Source organism: Patagioenas fasciata, chromosome 10 (assembly GCF_037038585.1).
Source record: "Patagioenas fasciata isolate bPatFas1 chromosome 10, bPatFas1.hap1, whole genome shotgun sequence".
NCBI classification, from domain to species: domain Eukaryota; kingdom Metazoa; phylum Chordata; class Aves; order Columbiformes; family Columbidae; genus Patagioenas; species Patagioenas fasciata.
The window spans coordinates 277,694-298,635 of record NC_092529.1 but is presented as its reverse complement, the minus strand read 5'-3'; the positions used below and the strand labels follow the sequence as shown (position 1 = coordinate 298,635).

At 45.7% G+C, this 20,942-nt stretch overlaps 2 protein-coding genes across 2 annotated transcripts in view; both read right to left on the bottom strand.

The window, feature by feature from the left end:
• Window positions 1-651: 651 nt before the first annotated feature.
• Window positions 652-2,012, bottom strand: MRPS25 (mitochondrial ribosomal protein S25). Its single transcript, XM_065846024.2, has 4 exons — window positions 1,787-2,012; window positions 1,606-1,712; window positions 1,213-1,300; window positions 652-1,010 (listed from the first exon to the last, which is right to left on the bottom strand). The coding sequence occupies exons 1-4, from the start codon at window positions 1,918-1,920 to the stop codon at window positions 824-826; spliced, it is 516 nt and encodes a 171-aa protein (XP_065702096.1). The 5' UTR covers window positions 1,921-2,012; the 3' UTR covers window positions 652-823.
• Window positions 2,013-2,639: 627 nt separating this feature from the next.
• The window catches only part of NR2C2 (nuclear receptor subfamily 2 group C member 2), a 34,154-nt gene continuing 15,851 nt past the window's right edge, over window positions 2,640-20,942 (bottom strand). Inside the window, exons 7-15 of the mRNA XM_065845779.2 lie at window positions 19,056-19,203; window positions 18,309-18,402; window positions 17,793-17,926; window positions 16,209-16,386; window positions 15,094-15,215; window positions 14,491-14,630; window positions 12,972-13,109; window positions 11,486-11,591; window positions 2,640-9,353 (exon numbers count right to left, since the gene is read on the bottom strand). Of these exons, the coding sequence (XP_065701851.1) occupies window positions 9,179-9,353; window positions 11,486-11,591; window positions 12,972-13,109; window positions 14,491-14,630; window positions 15,094-15,215; window positions 16,209-16,386; window positions 17,793-17,926; window positions 18,309-18,402; window positions 19,056-19,203 (1,235 nt within the window). The 3' untranslated portion in view covers window positions 2,640-9,178. The remainder of the gene's footprint in view (window positions 9,354-11,485; window positions 11,592-12,971; window positions 13,110-14,490; window positions 14,631-15,093; window positions 15,216-16,208; window positions 16,387-17,792; window positions 17,927-18,308; window positions 18,403-19,055; window positions 19,204-20,942) is intronic.

The following is a 20,942-nucleotide window of genomic DNA, read 5'->3' as shown; positions in this document are numbered from 1 at the left end:
AGAGCTGTGAGGATTCGGGGTCCTTGGCCCCGTGCAGGGAGCAGGAGCGTTTGGGGTCAGGAGCGGGAGCAGCACCGGGCTCTGAAGCGAAGGACTCGCTGTTCAGAATTTGCTGCATTTCAGAAATCCAGACACCATTCTTTGTAAGGCTTTTTTTTTTTTTAGGACTTCAGAAAATTGTCTTCAGAGCAGCTTTTGTTTCCCGAAGGACTATGAAAATTGTCAAACCTATCCTTCAATACTACCTTGTGTTTTCCCTTACTGCTGCTGTTCTTGACTTGACTGGTACTTCTCAGAGCTGCACTATCCGCTCCAGAAGTTGTGTCTTCTGGTAAGAGACTGAGTGGTAACTAAACAAATTCAGAAAATTCAGCGTGTAGTTTAAGCTTGGAGCTCCCGTTATCGGTTGGCTGCGTTCGGTTAGTACAAGATGGAAAACTGCAGGAACATTCTACAGCACTCTATAAATTGTGGAATTCTCTGCTGCTTCTAAGATAAATCAACTTTTTTGTCTCTGTGAAAGCGAACACGATCTCAGTTTTGCTGCAACCTTGCACATGCAGCCTGAGTAGGAAACGGGGCTCTAGCCCTTCCCTTTTCCTTGTTCCACAGGGGTGACTGTAACGCTTTGGAAAACTGGCACCAAAAAGCTGGGATTTTATTTTTATTTATTTTTCACTTTAATGACTCTAGTTGTAGCTGTAAGAAGACCCAGGAAACAAGGCTGTCTCTATTACAGAAACATCTTTGCTCCTGCCTCCGGACGCTGTCGCTCCCGTCCCTGCAGCCCGCGGAGCAGCGACGCAGGCCGGGCCGCTCGGCCTCACGCTTCGTTTTTCGCAGCAGTTCTGTATTTTCCTCTCATCTCTTTGGGCAGCGGCACAAAAGCCGGGCAGGGAACCTGCCCTTCAATCTCACACATGCACTCCCGCAGGTGGTACTTCCTGGGCCCAAACGTGCCTGGGTGTGACAGTTTTCTCCTTTCTCTTTCCTCTCTTTCAAGCGTTTCTCTAGGAGAGAGATGTTTGTTACACTCAGAAGCACGAAAGGCAACGTTTCCTCTCCCCGGGACCCAATTTACAGATTTACAGTTCCTGGCTCGTGACTTTCACCGAGGTCATGTCCCAAGTGGCATTTCTCTCTCTCTAGCTGACAAAGCCTGCAGGGATCGTGCTGTGCTGGGTGTACATCAGCTTGTTAACTGCTACTTACTTGCTTTTGCCCAAGATTTTTTTAATGTGCTCGGTTATCTCCTTGTTGGTTTTATCTTCCACGTCAACCAAAACTTGCTCTCCGCTGTCTGTCAAGAGATGTGAACAGTTCAGCAGTCGCTCCCGCGCTTTACGCCTGGGGCTGTGTGCGCAGTGAGGCCGCAACCGCTCCGCCTGGGCCGGGGGCGGCGAGCGCGGGGGCTGGGGACACCAAACGGTTTTCTAAACGAGCCGGGGCGGGGGGCGAGGGGAGGGACAGAAACGCGCGAAAGCCGCCACTGCTCCGATCCCTCCCGCGGCCGAGGCGGCGCGGGGCCCCGGGGGAAAGGCCGGGGCGGGGGACTCAGGCCCGGGAGGACCGGGCAGGCCCGGCCGCGGTCCCGGCGGCACCTACCCAGGTAGAAGCGCAGGAAGGGCGAGGGGGTCATGTTCTTGAAGAGCATGATCTGCACCCAGGGGTTCTTGTACTGGATCTGGGGGATGTTGAAAAACACGAACTTCCTGGAAAGAAGAGAAAAGCAGCGGGAGCGCCTGAGGAGACCCCGGCCCGCGCGCTCCCGCCGCGCGCCGCTCACCTCGCGCCCTCGCTCCGCTCGCCCGCCGTGTTGTAGTTCACGGTCAGCACCTTCACCGAGCTCTTGAAGATGACGTCGCCCTGGCTGAGGTACTGCAGCGTCCGCCGGACGGGGAACCGGCCCTTCATCGGCATGGCGGCCGCCGGGCCACGGCGGGAACCGACGGCGGGAACCAACGGCGGGGAGCGCCGCCCGGGCCGCAGTCACCGCCTGGCGCCGCAAGGGGCGCTCTGGCCCCGCCCCGCCCCGCCCCGCCCCGCCCCGCGCGCCGGCCCCGCCCCCTGCGCGCGCGGTGGTTCCGGGGCTGCGCCGGGCGCTGGTTCCGCCGCGGACCGGATGTGCCGGATGTCGCGGGTGTCGTCGGTGTCCCGGGTGTCCCCGATGTCCCGGGTGTCCCCGGTGTCCTCGGTGTCCCGGGTGTCCCCGATGTCCCGGGTGTCCCCGATGTCCCCGGTGTCCCGGCCGCTTCTCCCCCCGCAGCCGCCCCGCGCGGGGTCCCAAGCCGCGATGGGGCCGATGCGCTCAATGCAGGGAACTCAAAGCCGGCCCAAACCGGAAGCACGGAACGCGCGGCGCCGGAAGGACCCCGGGAGCATCGCGCAGCGCCCCCGGGCCGCGCCCGCCGGAGGCTCTGCCCAGGATGGGCCGTCATGCACTGTAAGCGTTCGGGAGGCAGAAGGACAACGGTGACATTGAAAATAAGCCGCACACAGGCACCACGTAGTGACAGCTGAACAGGGGTTACCGTTAAAACCGTTTAGGGAAGAAGAGTCACGATGAACTGTAACGTGGCTCAGGCGTCTCATGTTTAATACGAAATTAAATGGACTTGAAAATAAACCTCAAGAATGCATTTATATTTGTAATTCACTTTAATGGTATAAACCTCATGTAGGTAGTAGTATTAAGCCACAACAATATAATTCCACATTTAAACAGCATTTAATAAAATGCATAAGCTAAATCATGCACTGCAATACTCTATATACAAACACAACAATGCAAATCCCTCTTCATGACTGAAGACATTGATTAGATATAAAATCTAGATTAAAAAAGAACATGCTATTATTTTTAAATGCTATCACACGTAACAATGCTGATTTCACAGAAGAAGCTGTGAGAAATCATCAACTTTTTCAAGGTTTTTAACTTGAAATTAAAATACAATAATATAAACTATAGTTTTCTAAATCATAATGAACAGAGACTTCCAGGAAATATCCCAAGGAATTAAAAGCCGATGATTCCTTTTGTAGCTTTGCTGGTGTTGCGGGAGCTCGGGCTCCCGGTCTGGCAGACACAGCGTGAACCGCGCCCGTGCTCGGGGCGGCGTGAGCACCGGTGCAACACGCTCTGAAGTGCACATTCATTACTAAAGCATTCCCACCGCTAACGCTGATTCCATCTACGAGAAATTCAACATACACGCTCTGTCACGGTTCTTCCTAAAGAAAATCCTGTTTGAAATCCATTCAGTTCCACGTCTAACCCGCGATCGCAGACCGCGTTCGTTCAGAGCGGCGCTGCCGCCGCTGACCGTGTCCCCAGCGCGCGGCCGCGTCGTGGTGCCGCTCGGCACGGCCCGGGTGCAGGACGCGGCACAGCCGCCGCGCCCGAGCCGCTGTTCTCAGGGTGCAAACTGCTCAAACACCTACTTAGAACAAGTTCGCAGTGTTAAAATATGCTCTTTTTCTAAACTAATAATGGAATTGTAAACCAGGTTCAATCCTGATCAATGCCCCAACTGGCTCCCTAACCTTCACAAACGTTACTGCAGCAGATGACGTGAACAGACACTCGGGTTCCAGCTCACCCAGAGACACAAGCGTGGTTCAGACTGCACGGATGGTCAGACGCCAGGGAAGGGCCATCTGCCACAGCAATTCTGCCATTCATTTAAATCATTTTCCTGCTGAAAATCTCAAAAATCAGGTTTGAAGTGTTAAAATGGATGTTGTACAGGTTTTTTCTATACTCGAAACCAAAGCTACAAGCGCTTACTAAACGATGCAGCGGAAACAGGGAACTCTGAGCAATTCCCGTGCGGACGGAGCAGCGGGCCCGGCCCCAACGGGACCCGGGCGCTCCTCGCGGTGTTCCCATCGGTGCCGCTCGTCTGCCTCAACAACACGAGCACCAAACGGGGAAATAAGGGCCCAGGAAATTCCACTTCACTTGTTTAGTACAACAGAAGCAGGACCTGAACTCCCCTACGCTGTCTGCGTACCTGGTTTTCTTCCGTTTGGCCACCGCTCAAGACTTTTTAAAAATCAATCTCTTACCAAGTTTCACTGCAAAATGAAACTGTACAAAAAAGCCTCTCAGAGGGCTGAAAGAGGATACCTTGAAAACAGGGAAGCATTTTCTATGACTGTAGTTATTTATTTATTCATTTACTTTTAACAGACATGATATGTTCCATTAACTATTCACCTGCAGACTTCTACACATCAAATGGGAAAAGGTAAAATGCAAAAGCCAGAAAATTAACGGAATATATTTGTGAGTTCTGAACAGAAAATGCTGAATTCGGGCTGGGTTCAGCCAAACGTGCAAAGCCCAGAGATCCACGAGGACCCACGTGCCCGAGCGAGGCTTGGCGGGGAGGGAGCGAGAACTGGGGAGCTCGAGATGAGCAGTGAATGAAAACCTCTGACATACAGAATGGTACGAGTACATGGCTACGTATCTGTACATATATACATACACTACGCACTTTCTATACACTGTACAGAATATATTTTGACAGATAGGTATAAACATATACATTCATACACACATACATACAACTATGTACATATGCATTAGCTGCTCGAGTGAGTTTTAGAATTGAACGCGCAGAAATGCACAATGGTGGGAGGCACAAAATAAAGCTGTGTAAAAATCAGACCTTTAGAAAGGAAGACAGGCAAGAGCTGAGCAATGATGAGGGACTTTGAAAGCACCCCCAGAATTCAGGGCAAACCAGGGTGGAACACGGTGACAGGGAACCTGCGATGGCTCGAGCGCCAGAAACTGACCTGGACACTGGAACCGACTCCTCGGTGCTCACCGACACCTCAAGAGTGCTCGGAACAGCCTCCCTAATAACCTAACAGTTTAGGGCAGCAGAAACAAAGGCCTGTCCGACCTCCGGAGGATCTCTCCTGGAGGATCACCACCTCCTCCGCTGTGAGTCCCACGCCACAGTAACTCCCAGGGGCGTTCTGTCTCGTGTACAAGCAATGCAACAGGCAGAGGAAGACGACTGCTGCAGTCTTAGCTGTGGTTCTCTAGCCCAATGTAAGTAAATTAAAGGAAGAAAAGCAGTGTATGTTCTTGCCCTTGTCACAAATGCCATAACAATTATTACAAACCTGACTCAAAATGCTCCTATACCGTTATTGATCTTTGTTATCTATAAGATGCAAATCCAGTCCCTTCTCAAAGAGTTGGAGAGCAAATGAAGCACACAGAGGACGGACCTTATTGCCCCACTATCATTCTGTGCATGCCCCAGGTTCAGTCAGCACAGAATTCTGACATTCCTCTGCATTCGTTATTAGCAATATAAACATGTGCTCAAATTCAGATAGATCTGGTCAGTTTATCACTGTATTTCTGCTGAGTTAAAATATTTTCATTTCAAGAGCAGCAGAAACAGGACCTTGAAAATTCTGGAGGAGTGAACCTGAGGCACCAGGCAGAGCTTCCCTGAGCTGCCGCTTTCCTTAGGATCGTTCTCAGGCTGCCACCCTTCGACTCAGCTCTGTAAACACGTTTGGCACTGAAATTTGGCCTCTATGAAAACAAGCTATTTCCACACTCAAAATCAAGAAATAGCTTTTCAATAATTGTTAAAATAAAAAAACTCTCCTGTCCCTTATAAGCAAAAGTTTGCACTTGGAAAAAAAGAAACAAAATGAAAGTAATTTTAAAGCAAAGCCAGTAAGATTAGCCAGTTACCGTCTTCCAATTCCCGGCAAGGGAGGTGGAACAGAGCTCAGAAATGCCAAGAACTGCGCCAGGCCTGGAGTGTTTTCGCAGACCGTGAAAGCTTGCTGGACCCTGCGCTGTGCTGTGCGCTGCTCTGCCGCGCGGCGCTGCAGCGGCCCGGAGAGGCTGGCAATCGCGGCAAAGGCCAACGCAGAGCTCGAGAAGAGAAGGCGCGGGGCGGATGTCAGCGCTGAGCAGAGACAGGACGGGGAAGCGAGCCCGTCCGCTCCAGCGGTGCCGGTGACAGGGCCAGCGGCCGCGGGCACAAACCAACCCAGGAGGTTCCTCGAGCGCCAGGGAACGCTCTTCACCGCGAGGGTGCCCAGCAGGCTGTGGAGTCCCCGTCCCCGGTCCCCAGCTGCGGGACACGGCCCTGCCGAGCAGGGGCTGGAGCAGAGGGACCCCAGAGCCCGGCTGGGATACTGGGATTACACCGGGGACCTGGCGCGAGGGCCCCGCTGCGCTGGAGAGCAGCGTCTGCTCCTACACGCGCTGCTTTGCGTGGTCTTCCCAGCGCCCCTCCATCATGGGCCAAATCTTTGACATCTCTATGACAGCCCTTGGGCAGCACGTGAGAAAGAAGTGTTACGTTATTGATCACATCTATCTTATTATTTATACCTAATATTCAAATATGCAAAACATGTTAGATTCTGAATATGTCTTAAGCTCAAGGATCTACCATCTGCCATTCAAATTTCTACAATGCAAATGTTACTCTTGGAATCAAACCAGCGTATTGTTAGAGAAACTTCGTTTTGTTAATGGTGTAAGGACTAAATCAGCTTGCTTCTGACCAACGTGAGCCAGAAAATCATTCTGATGATGCTATACGAAGAGACACGTTATAGCTTTTAGGTGGTAATATCAGAATCATAAGTGTGGAACTGCTTCATTTTCCCTATTTAATGCATGCACAATAAATAAACCCTAGATACGGATTGCATTGGTGTTAATTCATTTACACAAATGAACATTTCATCCCTAAGGTCCAGGGAGCCATTTGCAGAGTAAGTGACCTAGAGATGGCTCGAGGACAGCATTTGTCAACAGAGCTGCGTGTTTACCACTTTGATGTACAACTGCCATACAATGCAATCCCTCTGTGCAATCCCTCTGTTCCCAAAACACCGTAGTGGGTTTATTTTGTTTTCCCAAGGGTTATGCTCACAGCACAAGTAAGAAGAATTCAGAAAGCATTTTTTCCCAGAAAACGGGGCCCTTTGACTCGAAAAACTGGAAGCTGAAACGACGTTTGTGATGAAAAAGCCAGCTGGTGTGTGTTTAAATTTGAGAAAAAAGAATCCAGCTGCAAGTTTTTATGCTAAGGAATATTTCATTTGTCATTAACAATGCCTGCTTATCCGCTTAAATGATTTTTTAAAACACCAAAAGCAAATTGAACTGCATAATCTTTTTTTCCAATGAAAAATACCGCAATAGTTCAATGCATACTGCTTTTAGCAAGAGCATAACCCAATCAATTTTTAACAGAAACGGCCACAACTCTTTCCAAGGTAGCCACTTCTCCTGATGTTGCTAATACCACAATTCATTTTTAAGTTGTATACCCTTGAAACAGGGACTTTGCATCGGCAGGGCTGACACGACACTGCGAGGAGCCAGCTCACAACAGTTGTGCGCTGCAGTGCCGCCGCACTGGGGTGCGGACCTTCCCTCCCAGCAAACACATGACAATTTCATTTGCTGTAGTAAAAGCTGAGGGGCATGGAGTGCAAAATTACACATTTCAGCAGGTATACTGGACTCTGCAACAACCTTTTGAGAACAGGAGATTCTGAGTGTTGTAACAATGGTAACTGCAGAAGACTTCAGTGCATCCAGAAGCTGAAATGGAATAGCCTCCCGTGTCACAACGAGCAGTACGACCGTTATCCCCTAACGAGGATGGCGCAGACCCGGCCAAGACTTGTTCTCACAGCAGAAGCCTCGTCTGGAGCTGCTAAGGTCTTCTGGCTGCTATTCAGACCCTTAAAAGACACAAGCACCAACTTGGTTGGTGCTTCTCAATAAATGTCAATAACAGAAGAAAAGTGCTGAACTTACAGTTCGATCTTCGTCACATAAAATACACAAGTAGAAAACACCTCTACCATAAAAATGATTAAAATAATTGATACATCTAATGAGCCAGGATCAGATGAAGGTATTAATTGCCATGACTTTTTAAAAAACTGATTGTTTTAAATATTTGATGTCAATAATAATAATAAATTACACTAAAATGAAAACAATGCTAGCAGTTTATGGGAAATACTAGAAAACATGTCGATGGCTCATCACTGCAGGCAATTAAAAGGCGGTCAGTTTTACAGCTCCGTGGTGGATCAGTCATTAACTGCCGCTGTACACCAATGTCAGCCCGAACCCCAGGAAGGGCCGGAGCGCTCAGCCAGGGCCGGGACGCAGCGGCACAGGCGAAAGCAGAGCGGACAGCCGGGTCCCGCACACCGCGCTCCCAGGGCGCCTCCGGCCGGTGACGAGGGTGCTCGGGTACGCGGGAAATACAAAGAGCATCACACAGCTCTTTGACAGGGCTGCTCCTCCAGTTAATGACTGATGTTCCACAACCAGAAAGCCTCCTGTTCCAGATCGTTTGTCGTGACTCTCTTGGTCTGAACAGAGACTGTAAGGAACCTGGATATGTTATCGGCACTGTGGCAAGATACGTTTCTTCTCCTAGTTCGGGTAGTTCCCGTAGCAGATAACAGTCACTGTGACTGCATCGTGCTGTGAATTGCAGCCACACTCATTTAACAGAGTTGAATTTCATAGAACGTGGATATCTGACCTAAGAGTCCACCTTAGTATTTCATGCATAACACAAAAGCAAGTGACATTTTGTGGGATAAATGATTGTCTCCTGTAGCGTTCTACATTTTCACGGAAATCATCAGCATTTGGACTAAAGACACAGGCAATTTTTTTCATTTTCCATACATATAAGCAGGATGTAGCTGATGTTGTCGCTTTCACGCGTGGTGCTTACAAAGTGCTAGTACTATACCCTGGCATTTATTAGATATTAATTCCAAGGATATTTTTAAACATATACATGTTTTTTTTTTACTTTTAAAGTAATTTTATTACTAATTTCTGGTATTATAAAATTCTATTTTTAACCACTGATAATTTCTAAATACAAAGCATGTGAAAAGTATGTTCAGTAATCTATAGCCTTTTAAATTAAAGGCAGGAAAAAATTCCTTGTGGCAGAAAAGGTCTTTTAATAGCTGCTGAAATGCTGTCAGTGTCAGCAAACAGACAAGGATAAATCTGTCAGGAAACCGGTAAGCTGGAAATCTTGGTACATACCAAAATGCTGTTCTTCTAACTTCGTAATTGTGTGTTTGTATGAAAATTGCTTCAATCTGTAAAACTGTGTTGTTCCCACTACGCAGACGTGCCAGTGATCTGGCCGTTGTACTCTGCTGTTTCCATTTTGAGGATGTAGGGGATGATGCTGTCAATGGGGACGTTTCCGATGAGCCCGGTGAAGAACAGTTCCTCAGTGATGCCGGAGCTCATCAGCCGCAGCGCGGGCAGGCGCACCAGGATCCGGGCCAGCCTGCGAGGGAAGGCCCGTGGGTTAGAAACACATCCAGCGGTTCAAAATACAGGGGGCTAGAGAGCTGGATCTGCCTTTACTACCGCCATAGCTCACGAGTGGTAGTCAAGAGGCGATTAAAGACAACTGAGCTACCAAAACAGAACAGTCACCCTTCCGCCCTGCAAATGAAGTGCCACCATCTTCCCCGGCGGTTTTCCAATGAAAAGTACGTTTTAACGCCCTCCGTGGACACATGTATGTACAAACATGCAGTTCTCTTGGTCTGCTTTTGAAATTCCCAGCTCTGGAAGCACTTCATAGTAATAACATATTGATTAGTGAGAATATTTGCACAAGTAAACGCTTAATTAAAATTTAAACCATAAACAGCATAGCCCTTGGTTGCTTAGCAACTCAATGACAAACCAGACAGCAGGAATGGGACTGGATATGTACCAAAGGAAGAGAATCTGCTTCCCATAAGGCACTTGGAGGGATGTGCTGTGACTCGTGTCACACACACTGCCAAGTGCCGTGGGCTTCATGTACCAGGGTGTCAACAGACATCCACTATAGCGAAGTGATCGTACTGGATATCTGGGCTTACAACATATTTGAAATTTAGGACAGTGATGAAAGCATTTCTGCTGTGTTGATATATATGACAGATGTAAATCACAAATGCCAAAATAAAGTAATTTCTCGACCCAGAGCCATGTAACAGCAAGCCTTAGGCAACACAGAACACAGGCCTCTGGAAAATGCTTCAATATCCACAGAGAAAATATATAAGGGCTGTTCTGCTAATATACTGTATCTTGCAACGTCAGGGAAAAGCTGCAAAAGGACTGAGGATGTGCTGCTGGTTCTGTGGAAGGTATAACACAACACTTGTGCTTCTGTCTCAGTTTGTGCCAGCACGCTGTTGCTCAGAAATAACTGGACTTGTAGTCTAAACTACCCATGGGTGAGCATGGGGATATAGACAACGCCACTTAAAATACATGACATTGTTTGGGAATTGTGACTCTGGTTTTCTTCCTTAAGCCACTACAGTATGTGAAACAAAATCTCTATTTCATATATTTATTTTTATGGCAGATATCCAGCTCTTGCACATTGAAACCAAAATAACTGAACTCCACACAGAAGCAGCATGTGGGACTTGAGGAGATTCCTGAGGCGCAGGATCCCACCCGCGCTGCACCCGAGCGGGACCCCGAGCGGGCCCCTGCCGCCCTTCCTGCTGCCTCTCAGGTTAACTCTGCAGGAGCAGCACAGGAACCGGGTCTGAGATGGGACCAGCTCTGGCTCCCACGTTGTGGGGTTGTGGTGGGTTTGTTTGTTTCAATGTTGTTTGTGGTTTTGTTTAAGCTACACTACCCTCAGACCTTGCTTAGAGGTATGGGACTGCATGCTTCTGTACACAGGGGCACCGTTAAGAGAATGCTTCTGGGATATATTACCAGACAGAAGTTTGAGTCTCCCTGGTGCAGAAAATCCTTGTGTTGATCAAATTTCAAACAGCTTTTCTGGAGACTATTAGAAAATAGGATAACTATTTCTAGCAAGCAAGAAACAGGAACACAGTTGAGAAGACCAAACCAAGTTCAATACTTTCAGAGAGAAGCCCTTGGAAATTAAAAAACAAAACAATAGGACATGGGAATTTCTTATAAAGACGCTCACACTACCGCTCTCACATGGAACCCTTCTCTTCCCAACGTTAATGCTTTTCTGCATGTGTAGTGTAACTTCACCAACATGTAAGCAATGATCATCACCTTTTATTACCTCAAAGCCTCTTTGACAACTTGAAAAAGGGGGCAGTTTCCATTAAGTCTGAGGCAGTTATTCTTGAGACTTCCAATGAATTAAATCTGGTTACTCTTGCAAACATTGCAAAAAGACTCTCAAAAAACCAATAGAAAGGAAGCTTAACTGACACGAAGGAGCCAGACAGCTGTTCTGCTTCTGTCCCTCTTCGAGCAAACCCGCTTGCTTTTACGAACAAGGTTCTAGTTCTTCTCATCTCAACAGCCAAAACAGAACAGATGTCAAAAAGGACATTTTTACATCAATGACGTTATTTTGTACCTTTGCCAGCTGCGGCCCACAACATTACTTTGGGTACTAGAGACAATAAATACCTATAAGTATCTTCTGGATAGGTTTTTTGTACATAGTCCTGCAATTCCATCTGTGCCTTCTCCTGGAATTTTTCTATCTGGGTTGAACTGGTCAGACCAGGGTGATCTAAAGAAACAAAACATTTCTATATGTAGATTGTTTCCCTATACATTGTGAAATATATTTAGTTATAAGATTCTCACATTTAACTCCATTTAAATACTTCAGTTGTATTGTGGTATTTAACATGTATAAAGGAAACCGCTCCACTGGACATGTGCTGTGTGCCCACAGCACGTGGAAAGGATGAAGCCCGTGGGTACACACCAGGCACTGACACTCCTCCTCTACTCCTCCTCCATGTTTCTGACCTTTCCTTTGGGTGCGTTTGCCCCTGTGATCTCAACCGACTGCTGACTGAGCAGTACCCAGGGACGTTTTCTTGAAAGATCAATTTATTGACCTTCCCGAGTCTGCCTCGTGTTCCAATTCCAGCTCACTCAGCTCCTCAAAGGCAGCCACACGACCAGGAGAAAAATAACAACCAAACCAGAGAACAGCCCATATCTGACTGTGCCCAGTGCCTCCAGCGTGGTGTTCCAGCTGCTCCTCGAACGGCACTGAGCTACCTTGACTTGGGAGAGCTTCTTGCTCCTCCAACTTCAATAAAAATCCTAAAAAACCTAGCCCTTAATGGTATGATATGGAAAAACATTTCAAAAGCACATTTCAGGACACCAATATCTTGTAATTAAAGTAAGTTTTATTACAAAAAGAAAAATAATAGAAATGGAAAAAAACCCAACCCTGATAACAAGATAGTCCTTTTATTTGAATTTTGTTAAATTCAAAATGTAACCACCTTTGCACTAAGGTAAATGACTACATCTGAGTTTCGCTCAGCCTGTCAGTTTCAAACCGGCCGTGGTGCCCTGGGAACGCGGCGAGCGGGGTCGGCGCGCACCCCGCAGCCCACAGGCGCTGCTGCCCACGCTCCAGTTGTCTGCTGTCGCTGTTTTGGTAACAAACGGAAGGCAGCCTGTTCACATTTGGCTTTGAAGATCTTGTGGAAGTTCCATATAGAACACGGTGATATTTCTGCTCATATTTCAGGAATCCCTCTTATGAGTGTATTAAAAATATTAAAATGGAAGCTAGTGCCTTTTGTCACGGTGAGGATGTATTTCCCCAATCCTCCCTGCCCTTTACTTCACTAATATTGCTAGAACACAACCTCGATAACTTACTGCTCATAAATTCTTAGCTGAAGATAATTTGGGAGTCTAGTTTTCCCACGGAAATACCTGACACGTTAGAACTGTCAACAACACGGGGATGTCGCTCCAAAGTTATTTTAAAAACACATTATTTTTGACAAATCGTTATGGAACAATCATTTCATCTGCAGCTTCACAGTTAAGTTTCATCTCAAGACATTAGTCTCATTAAAAACATTAACATATGAATGCTTATTATTTAAAAAGATCTGGTTACTGAGTTCCTTACCAGGGCTAAAGAGGACTATAGCTTTCAGGTACGCATATTCGTATCCATCGATATCAAGCTTGGCCATGCTGTTACAGAACTCCTGGAGTTTCCAGATGTGTTCCATGACTTGCTTTATTCTGTCTCCAGAAAGTTTATCTACAAAAAGATATTGCTTACTACTAACGTGAGCTCAATACATCTGATATAGTAACCAACGTGCTTTTACAAAACAGGTGAAGTAACATTTTCAAGTCTTTGCTGTCATTTGCTCTCTTAAAATGCCGCGACACGTAATGGCGGCCTGGGTGACGATGGAAGCGAAGGTTTGTGAAGCTGAGTCAGCAAACAGAATGTCAGCTCCTTTGCCAGTACAGCGTGATCTGCAACAACCACCTCACTCCAGTGCTTTCCTGTTCTCAGGAGACACTCTCAAACGATGAATTATTCTACAAATGGCCAGAATGATCCTGAGAACGGAAGAACCACAGAACAAATGCTATCACGCAATCCCGACTTCGCATTCCAGCAGCACTGAGTTAGCTTCTGCGGAACTGAACGCAAGAGCAGTGACGAGCATGCTGCTGTTTCCCCTACCTGTACTTTCAGAGGTGCACTTTTCATCCACTGTGGTAAATAGTCTTTTTTCCTTACAATGGGGTAAACTCACTCAAATACGTGTACGCAGACCCTCCATCATTTGGAACCTCACTTTCCTCATGTTGGCTCCATATTCTTTCTTAAAATGTTGATTTTAGAAAAATCTTCTATTATTTGAGGCTATGTTCTAACGGAGTGGTATCGGCTGCTCAGCCAGGGACGGACAGGCTCCCATTTTGGTCGGTATCCTGCTCACTGTGTATCCTCAGCCCAGTCAGAGAATGAAAACTGTAATGGATTACACTAATACAAATCTCTGAACTTATAATCACTACCATCAAACTTGGGAAATAAGTCCATTCCAAAGGATAAACCTTTTTCTTGAGAAACACATTAACGCTGATATCCCATCTCACTATAAGGTCAATGTTTTACTTTGTCTGTACAGCTAACAGTGTGCATGATCGCCTAGACCTGTGTGCCTTACACTGCGTCTTTGATAAGATCAAACAGAAGAAATATTTTTGCACGATGTCTTGAAATAAGGAAAGTTCTGGAAGAGAAAGCTTCTGGTGTCATTTGGAAGAAATGATGATTCTAAGAGAAAAAAAATCCCATGTGGCTGGCAGGAAAGCTCCGAGAACACCCCAACCTTCGGACGCACCTCTCCTTCTCTGTACTGCCGCTCAGACGTAGACGGCAGGCGAATTCATCCTCCAGCCCCGTCCCCTTTCTCCTACGGACCCTCCTGTCCCACTGAGATCCCTCCTGGGTCAGCGCAACAAGAGCTGTAGATCACCAGGGGAAAGGCAATTACGCAAGAGAAGGATTGTCCTTCCCTGGGATCCTGCGGAACAATCCCACCACCCACCAGGAAACAGCTCCCGAGCAACGTCACCCACTGTCCCCGCACAGCGCAGCCCCCTTGCGGCAAACCCACCTTCCTGGATGGAGTTCTGGAGGTGGTTGACGATGGCGGCCAGGATGGTGGACAGGCTCATCACCTGCGCGCACTGCGCCAGCCCCAGCGTGAACAGCTCGTTCCAGCAGGCGCGCACCAGGCTGGTGTTACAGTCCTGCCTGCAAACCACACAGCAAACAGCACAGGTCTGCATTACCCTACGTGTAACTATGTTAATTGTAATAACTGATAATAGGGATTAACCTATTGCAAACCGCTTTACTAAAAGGCATACACTAGCATATCACAAGTCTTTCAAAAAGCAAAAATAAGTACTAGGCCAACTACAGGAAACCATTTCAAGTTATCTGTAAAACGGTGCTCACCAGTTCTTTACAAAGATATATTTGTACGAATTAAATGCTCGCTTTTGATTTGGCTTTAGCCTCTGTAACCACAGTAACATCAGACATCGTATTTATCCCCTCCTCTGCCACCTTCTATTTTGTTCTTTAAAAAAGAGAATAATTCATTAAAAATTAAACAATATCATCATTTAAAAATTTTGAATAGCTGAGAAGTGTTCAGATCACTGCTTAAATTCATTAGAAAGGAAACCATTCAACAGAATGTGTCGTTTACCCAAGAGCTTGAAACGCAGGTATGGAGCGAGCCCAGTGCATGGAGAGGAAGAGCAGGCGCGACGCCGACTCGCAGATGTAGTGCACGTTCAGGTACTCGGGCATCGGGCTGGGCATCGTCAGCTGCGGAAATGAAAGGACAGGGCAGTACAGACACTTCAGACGTAAACCAGTTTTCATGCCTGAGGACGCCAGTGAAACGCTCAAACTCATAGCCTATCACAAGCAACTGTGTGACAAGACAGTGTCAAAGGAAAACCTTACTAAATAACTCATTACTACTGTCGAGGAATGCAAAATGTGAAGATATGTGGGACAGAGCTCCAATGTGTCCCTTTAAAATGTTCTAATATTTAATAATAAATAAAGCCCATAAATTAAACTGCTCTGCGGAGTGTTGGCCAGCATCACGGTGCTATACAAGACCTTTGACAACTTTTTGAAAAGAAGCAAAATAAAGTCTAAAATCTGCATCTCCAAAATGGGAGGCATATAACAGGAATCTAAAATCACAGAACTCTACTGAGGGGAATAAGCAGGTTATGATAAAAGTTTGACCACATCAAGTATTATTTATTTCAGTAATGATCTTTGTATTTCTTGAAACAGTTCAACTTGATTACAGTGAGACAAACACCCTTATTGTTTCTCACGCTGCTCATCCATGCATTTGTCTGCACTCAGACAAAGCTGAAGCAGCTCTAAAATACAAGGCCTAAAGACTTTTTTCAGTGGTCTAACCGTAAGCATCAAGGAAGGCACAGTAACCTCTCTTTGTATGAAGGAGTCTTTCGGACAAAAGGTTTTACAATATCTAGAATGATAAATGAATTAAGCAAGACATCATACTATATGGATGATATGGAAAGTGATTATCAACAGCACTGAAAAATTAAATAAATTTTAAAGCATCCTTCTATCTATGAAAAGGTCTTATAACGCCTATACTCTTCAGACACAGCATGCAAGAGTGACAATCGTATTAGAAGCTCTGTAACAGCAGATGTCATCCCACATTACATTGCTGAAATTAAACATAAGAATAAAGAAAACACATTATACTAATTTTGAGTTACGTCTTAAGCTGTTTAGTAAGACACTCAAAGCAGCACATACCTTAAATGTGACGTGTGTATCTGTAAGAAGGGGTCCTTCCACTTCAATAATTGGTGTTGACTGATCTCTACTGATTACCTGGATGTTCCCTCCTCCCGCAGGGTCCATCCCATCTGCCAGGCTATGAGCTGCTGGACCATCTGTGGTGTTAAGTGCTTTAGCCAAAGTATCAAATGCCCTGCAAGAAAAAGTAATAAACAATGAAAGAATGCTTGCTTCCTTGACACCTCAAAAAATTCAGAGCAGTGCTCAAATTAAACACTATCAAGCATTTCCACTTCCAGGGAAGATGTGCAGGAACTGTTTAAGCTAAGATACAAGGTCAGATTTTTTATTACAACCTGGTCCCTCTGTACTGTTCAGAACCGTGGAGAATGGTGTCATTCTCCTCTGACAACATGCCTGACTTTCCTTTCCCTTGAGATGAGATGTGGCCAGACACCCCTGATTTCCTAGTGCAGACAGAGCCTTAGAGACCCTGGAACGGTAACGTAAGAGCCCAGTCCCGGGGTCCCTCATGCTCCAGCTGGAACGGGGAGATGGAAATGCCCTTGTAGCACAACTGAGCTTAGATGTGAAGAAGAATTTGTTCTCCGATTTCGTACCAGTGGGCAGTATTACGGTATAGTGCTGCTCTGCCAGTATTCTTGTCAAGAAGTTTTGCAGGTTGTTTCTAGAGGTTTTTTCCTGCTCTAAGCACAAGGTTGACGTGAGTTGAAGTTGCAGCGTCAAGTATTTTTAAATATCAGCTCACCCACTTGAACAGTTTAAATAAAAGACTTAAGAGTCTGAAGTTAAGCTCCTCTTAAAAATCATCTACCTGAGAAACAATGGACAGTTTTGAGACCAAGTATTAGTCTTATTTCACTATATTGCAAATTTATGTTGTCCTTCAACCCACAGAATCACAGAATGGTTGGGGCTGGAAGGGATCTCTGGAGATCACCTGGTCTAACCCACCTGCTAAAGCACACACCCCCTCAAAACACCCCAGACAAAACCCCAGCTTTAAAAATCTCGGGCTCTGCTGGAAAACTTAAGAGTTCGTGTTCCCTCTTCCCATTTTCCTCATTAGTAAAGACAAAAAGGACTTCAAGCTCTTTCTAAACATTTACAAAGAAAAAAGTTTTAGTCTTAGTTTAAGCACATTGTCCCTACATTACCAGCGGGTTTCATGGCAGCACAGTCTCCCTCGGGATTCTGCAGGAGCACCGACCCTGCGGAGCAGGGCTAAGGGCGCGAGCGCCGCGCAGAAGCTGCACGGAATAAGCCTATCAAACAAATCAATACCCAAGCGCTGCTGTTCTCAGAGTCTCTCAAGGTCACAAACTAGTCGTTTATTGTTTTTCTGAGTATGAAATCTGGTCTAGCTTCAAAACACTACATTTATAACACAGGGCACAGCTCTCCACAAGAGGACAACAGTCAAACTTGTATTTATAAAGAATTGCTTTTGTGTTTCAAAGTAGGCGGCAATCTCTACTATGTTTGGTGTCACAATGCCAAACTACTTCAATGAATGACTGTAAGCATACACCAAACAGAACACAAATTGCTAAATAAGATGCAAATATAAATGCATACCGTGTAATCTCACTCGCAGATTGCTCTTCCTGTTGAACTTCAGAAGTATCTCCATTATTTAGCGACTCACTTAGATTAGCAAGAGATGTTACAACATTTGCTAGTGTTCCTAAAGCACCCTGGCTTGTTTCAGCCTAAAAAGCAAGAACCATACTAGTAGATCAGAATTATAGGCAAGGTATCATAAATAAATTTTTCCCATTTTTAATCTTTGTGTTCTTTTTCCCTTATGTACCTTTTCCTTCCTCCTCAACACCTATGGGAAGTACAATGGCTCACAATGATCTTTAAATCCCATGGTAACCGCCAGTCCCAGCCCCAGCTGACACATTGTGTGGGGAGCTACCCGACGCTGACGCTTTGCCCATGGGAAGAAATTACCTCCATTCCTACAGACCTTCAGCCCTACCCCAACCTTATCTTCTCACGAGCAGGAACTATTTGTGTATATGCACATAGCTAAAATAATCTCAACAATGAACACGTGTGTTCAGAACTTAACCGAAGGAACAATACCTTGGAGTCAGCGGCCAGCAGGACTGTGCCGTCATCCCTGATCAAAGGCTGCTGGATATTCACAAGCATTCCCGGATCAAGAAGACCTGCTGACCTGTTCAAAAGCACAAGGCACCTGACAGTCAGGAGTCCATTCAACAGAAGAATGTGTAACAACCTGTGTCATGATCAAAGGGATTCGCAGGTTTTAAATTAACAATTTAATGAAGCTTAAGAGTTTATTCATCGGGACTTGAGTCTTTCTGAAACAGTTTCCTAAAAGTAGATTGAAAGACAGAAAACTGGACTATGTTTTCTTTTCCTGTGCACAAGACATGACAACTTCCCAAACAGATATCCTCTCAGTTCCTTCTAATGCGGATTTATTCTGTCTTCAGGAGAAGGAAGACTGAGTCTGCCACTTGCAGATTTGATTTCAGAGAAGTGCTAACCTGGATGCAGCACAGCGTAAGCCTACGTGCTTTTTGCTTAAATATCACATATTTGCCCGCCTGCGCTCTGTCTGACCAGGCTGGGCAGGAGCCAGCTCTGATCCGAAAACCACCCGGCTGTGCTCAACTTCAACACTTCCACGAGAAGCAGAACAATCTCTGCTGGTCTTGGTAATGAAAACAGATGATTTGTGAACAGGAGCTCTTTTGTGTCCAATTCTTTAAAGCAGACAGCAAAATAAAAAACAATAGGTATGCCTGCAAAGTAATACACACACACAACCTTAAGCAAGTCCCACTAAACTGAGCTACTCACCGTGTCCCATCTTTATCTGCCACGAACGTTGGAGTTGCTATGAGAGGGCTTCGCAGATCTTTTCTGATATAGATCTTTTCCGTGGAAGCTGCGCAGTTGGTTGGTTTCTCACGCTGCACATCAAAAGGCTTTCTTTCACTTTGAACCGCTACACGGAGGACAGAAACATGCGGATTTGAAAGGAGATAATTCAACTGAAAAATACATAAAGTAAAATTCTCACCAGCTCAGCGCAAGCCCAGGAATTTAATATGAAGACTGAAGAAACACAGGCTCCAATTTTACTGTATCTGTGATTATGGGCATTTTTAAAACAGAAAGTCACAGACTGACCATTCGCTTTAAGCTTTGCTGAACCGGAGTCGGCTCTTGCTATTTCATTGGCATTTACTAAGGTGGAACATTCTGCAAAAACGTGTTTTCAGGTTGTTTATTTGATGTTTACAGGTGAAGCTGTGTCTAAATGTCAGCGCCGTCAGCCTCGAGATGGCTCAGAACAACGCAAACCCAGAACAAATCCAGAAGCACGAGAGATGCGGGCTAATTCCTGCAGGCGAGGCTCCACTTGATGGCGATTCACTCACCTCCCTGCGCCCCAGCCAGCAGGAGCAGCCTTCCAGAACTGACCTCTGCAGAACTTACAACAGTTCTACTTGATAACTGGAAGAAAACGAGCTCCATCTCCAATGTGCCAAACAAGTGTGGTAAATCTTTTGATAAAAATAGCAAGAAACAGTAACTTTGTAATTTTAAAGAAAGGGAAAAATGTATCTTTATAATATTAAGGCACCATTATTATGATTATCATACAGATTCCAGAAAGTTAAGTGGAATCTCAGTCACTAAAACTTCACAAGCTCCTCTATAGCTTGGCATAACATCAGACTGTACTGACTTTTCACCTGAAAACGAGGACAGTGGAATGAATAAAAGGCTATGAGGATAACATAAAGCATTTTTTTAAGTGTTGTACTAATATTAATTCTCACACATTTTGCAAATATAAGGCATAACATAAATGGAGACGATATTTCTGTGTTATTTGTTGTACCAATTAATCGTACAGCAGTTATTGCTCTAAAAGATTAACAAACACAAAATTCAACCCTTTTGAATGTAACAGTAAAATACACGGATACGTCTCTATCATCATAGCCAGCAAGTTATTTAGTTTCTGATTTTACTTTTGCTAATTTCGTTACTGTCAGCAAAATTTAGGGGCGCAAAAGTGGGTATATCCATTTTGTTGGCTTGGTGGAGAGATAAATACTAATGAGAAAGCTGACCCAACACCCAGTGGAGTCAATGAACACTTATCCTAATCCTACTGGGTCAGAACTGTTCAGGTTCTGGAAACGCAGCCGCTCCTGTCGCACAGCGTCCCCCTGCACTCAGCACAGGGTGTGCAAAGCACAGCGACCAGCACGCCAGCTCCGGAGCGCCAGAGTGCAAGGACAGCAAAGACTTCCCTGTTTACAGCTCAAGTTCTGCCTCCCTTGAGCTCAGTGCTTGGCACCTATCTGCCTGGATCAGAGCGGAAAAAAGGACAGTATTTCTTGCTTCACCTTAAATTCCCCAAAAATTTATCACAAAACAACCAGATAATAGGCTTCACACAGTGCTGGGCTGAAGAAGCAGAGCTGCTATAAACTGGAAACAAAATACATTGAAAGAGGTGTTTGGATGCTAGCACTGAAACTGTACAAAGCACCGCACACCAACATGAAAGCATATTGTTTAAAATAGGACAGCTTCCACAATGCCTCATAGCACAATGCACACAAATGACCAAATTAATAGAAAAACTAAGAAAAAAAAAAAAAAGGACATAATTATCTTCTATAACCAGATGAAAAAGCAGTGGAAATAAACCAGAAGGAAAGCAGG